At 44.6% G+C, this 350-nt stretch overlaps 1 protein-coding gene across 1 annotated transcript; it reads right to left on the bottom strand.

The window, feature by feature from the left end:
• Positions 1-2: 2 nt before the first annotated feature.
• Positions 3-349, bottom strand: CSUI_011057 (uncharacterized protein; the record flags this gene model as incomplete). The annotated part of the gene is made up of 1 exon (XM_068071158.1): positions 3-349. A coding segment is annotated over exon 1 (234 nt), but the record flags the coding sequence as incomplete, so codon positions are not given.
• Between the last annotated feature and the right edge of the window lies 1 nt (position 350).

Raw genomic sequence — 350 nt, 5'->3', positions numbered from 1 at the left:
AGACGAAGAAGAAGAAGAGGTGTCAACAGTTTGTGTATCATTCTTCTTCGTAGTCTTCTCTAAGAGCTTCTCCTCGCATTCTTTCCTTTCTCTTGCCAGTCGCCGAGCTTCATGGCGAGCTTGTCGATATGCGCTATCTCGGACTTTAACTTTCTTTCGAGGGCCCACTTCATCTGTCTGGTTTATCTCCTTCTCAGACGCAGAAGGAGGAGAGAAACGAGGTGGTTTGCCTTTCATTGTGAGAAAGAGAAGATAAGTCTAGGAAGAGAAAATGAGAAAGAGCAGACGGAAGAGAGATGAGAATGCCATATCTCTATGGAGGAGAGAGAAAGAAAATATGTCCCAAGAGA

The sequence above is a fragment of the Cystoisospora suis genome (assembly GCF_002600585.1).
Source record: "Cystoisospora suis strain Wien I chromosome Unknown contig_9471, whole genome shotgun sequence".
In the NCBI taxonomy this organism is placed as follows: Eukaryota; Apicomplexa; class Conoidasida; order Eucoccidiorida; family Sarcocystidae; genus Cystoisospora; species Cystoisospora suis.
The sequence above is the reverse complement of the archived record's forward strand: the minus strand, read 5'-3'. Positions and strand labels throughout refer to the sequence as shown.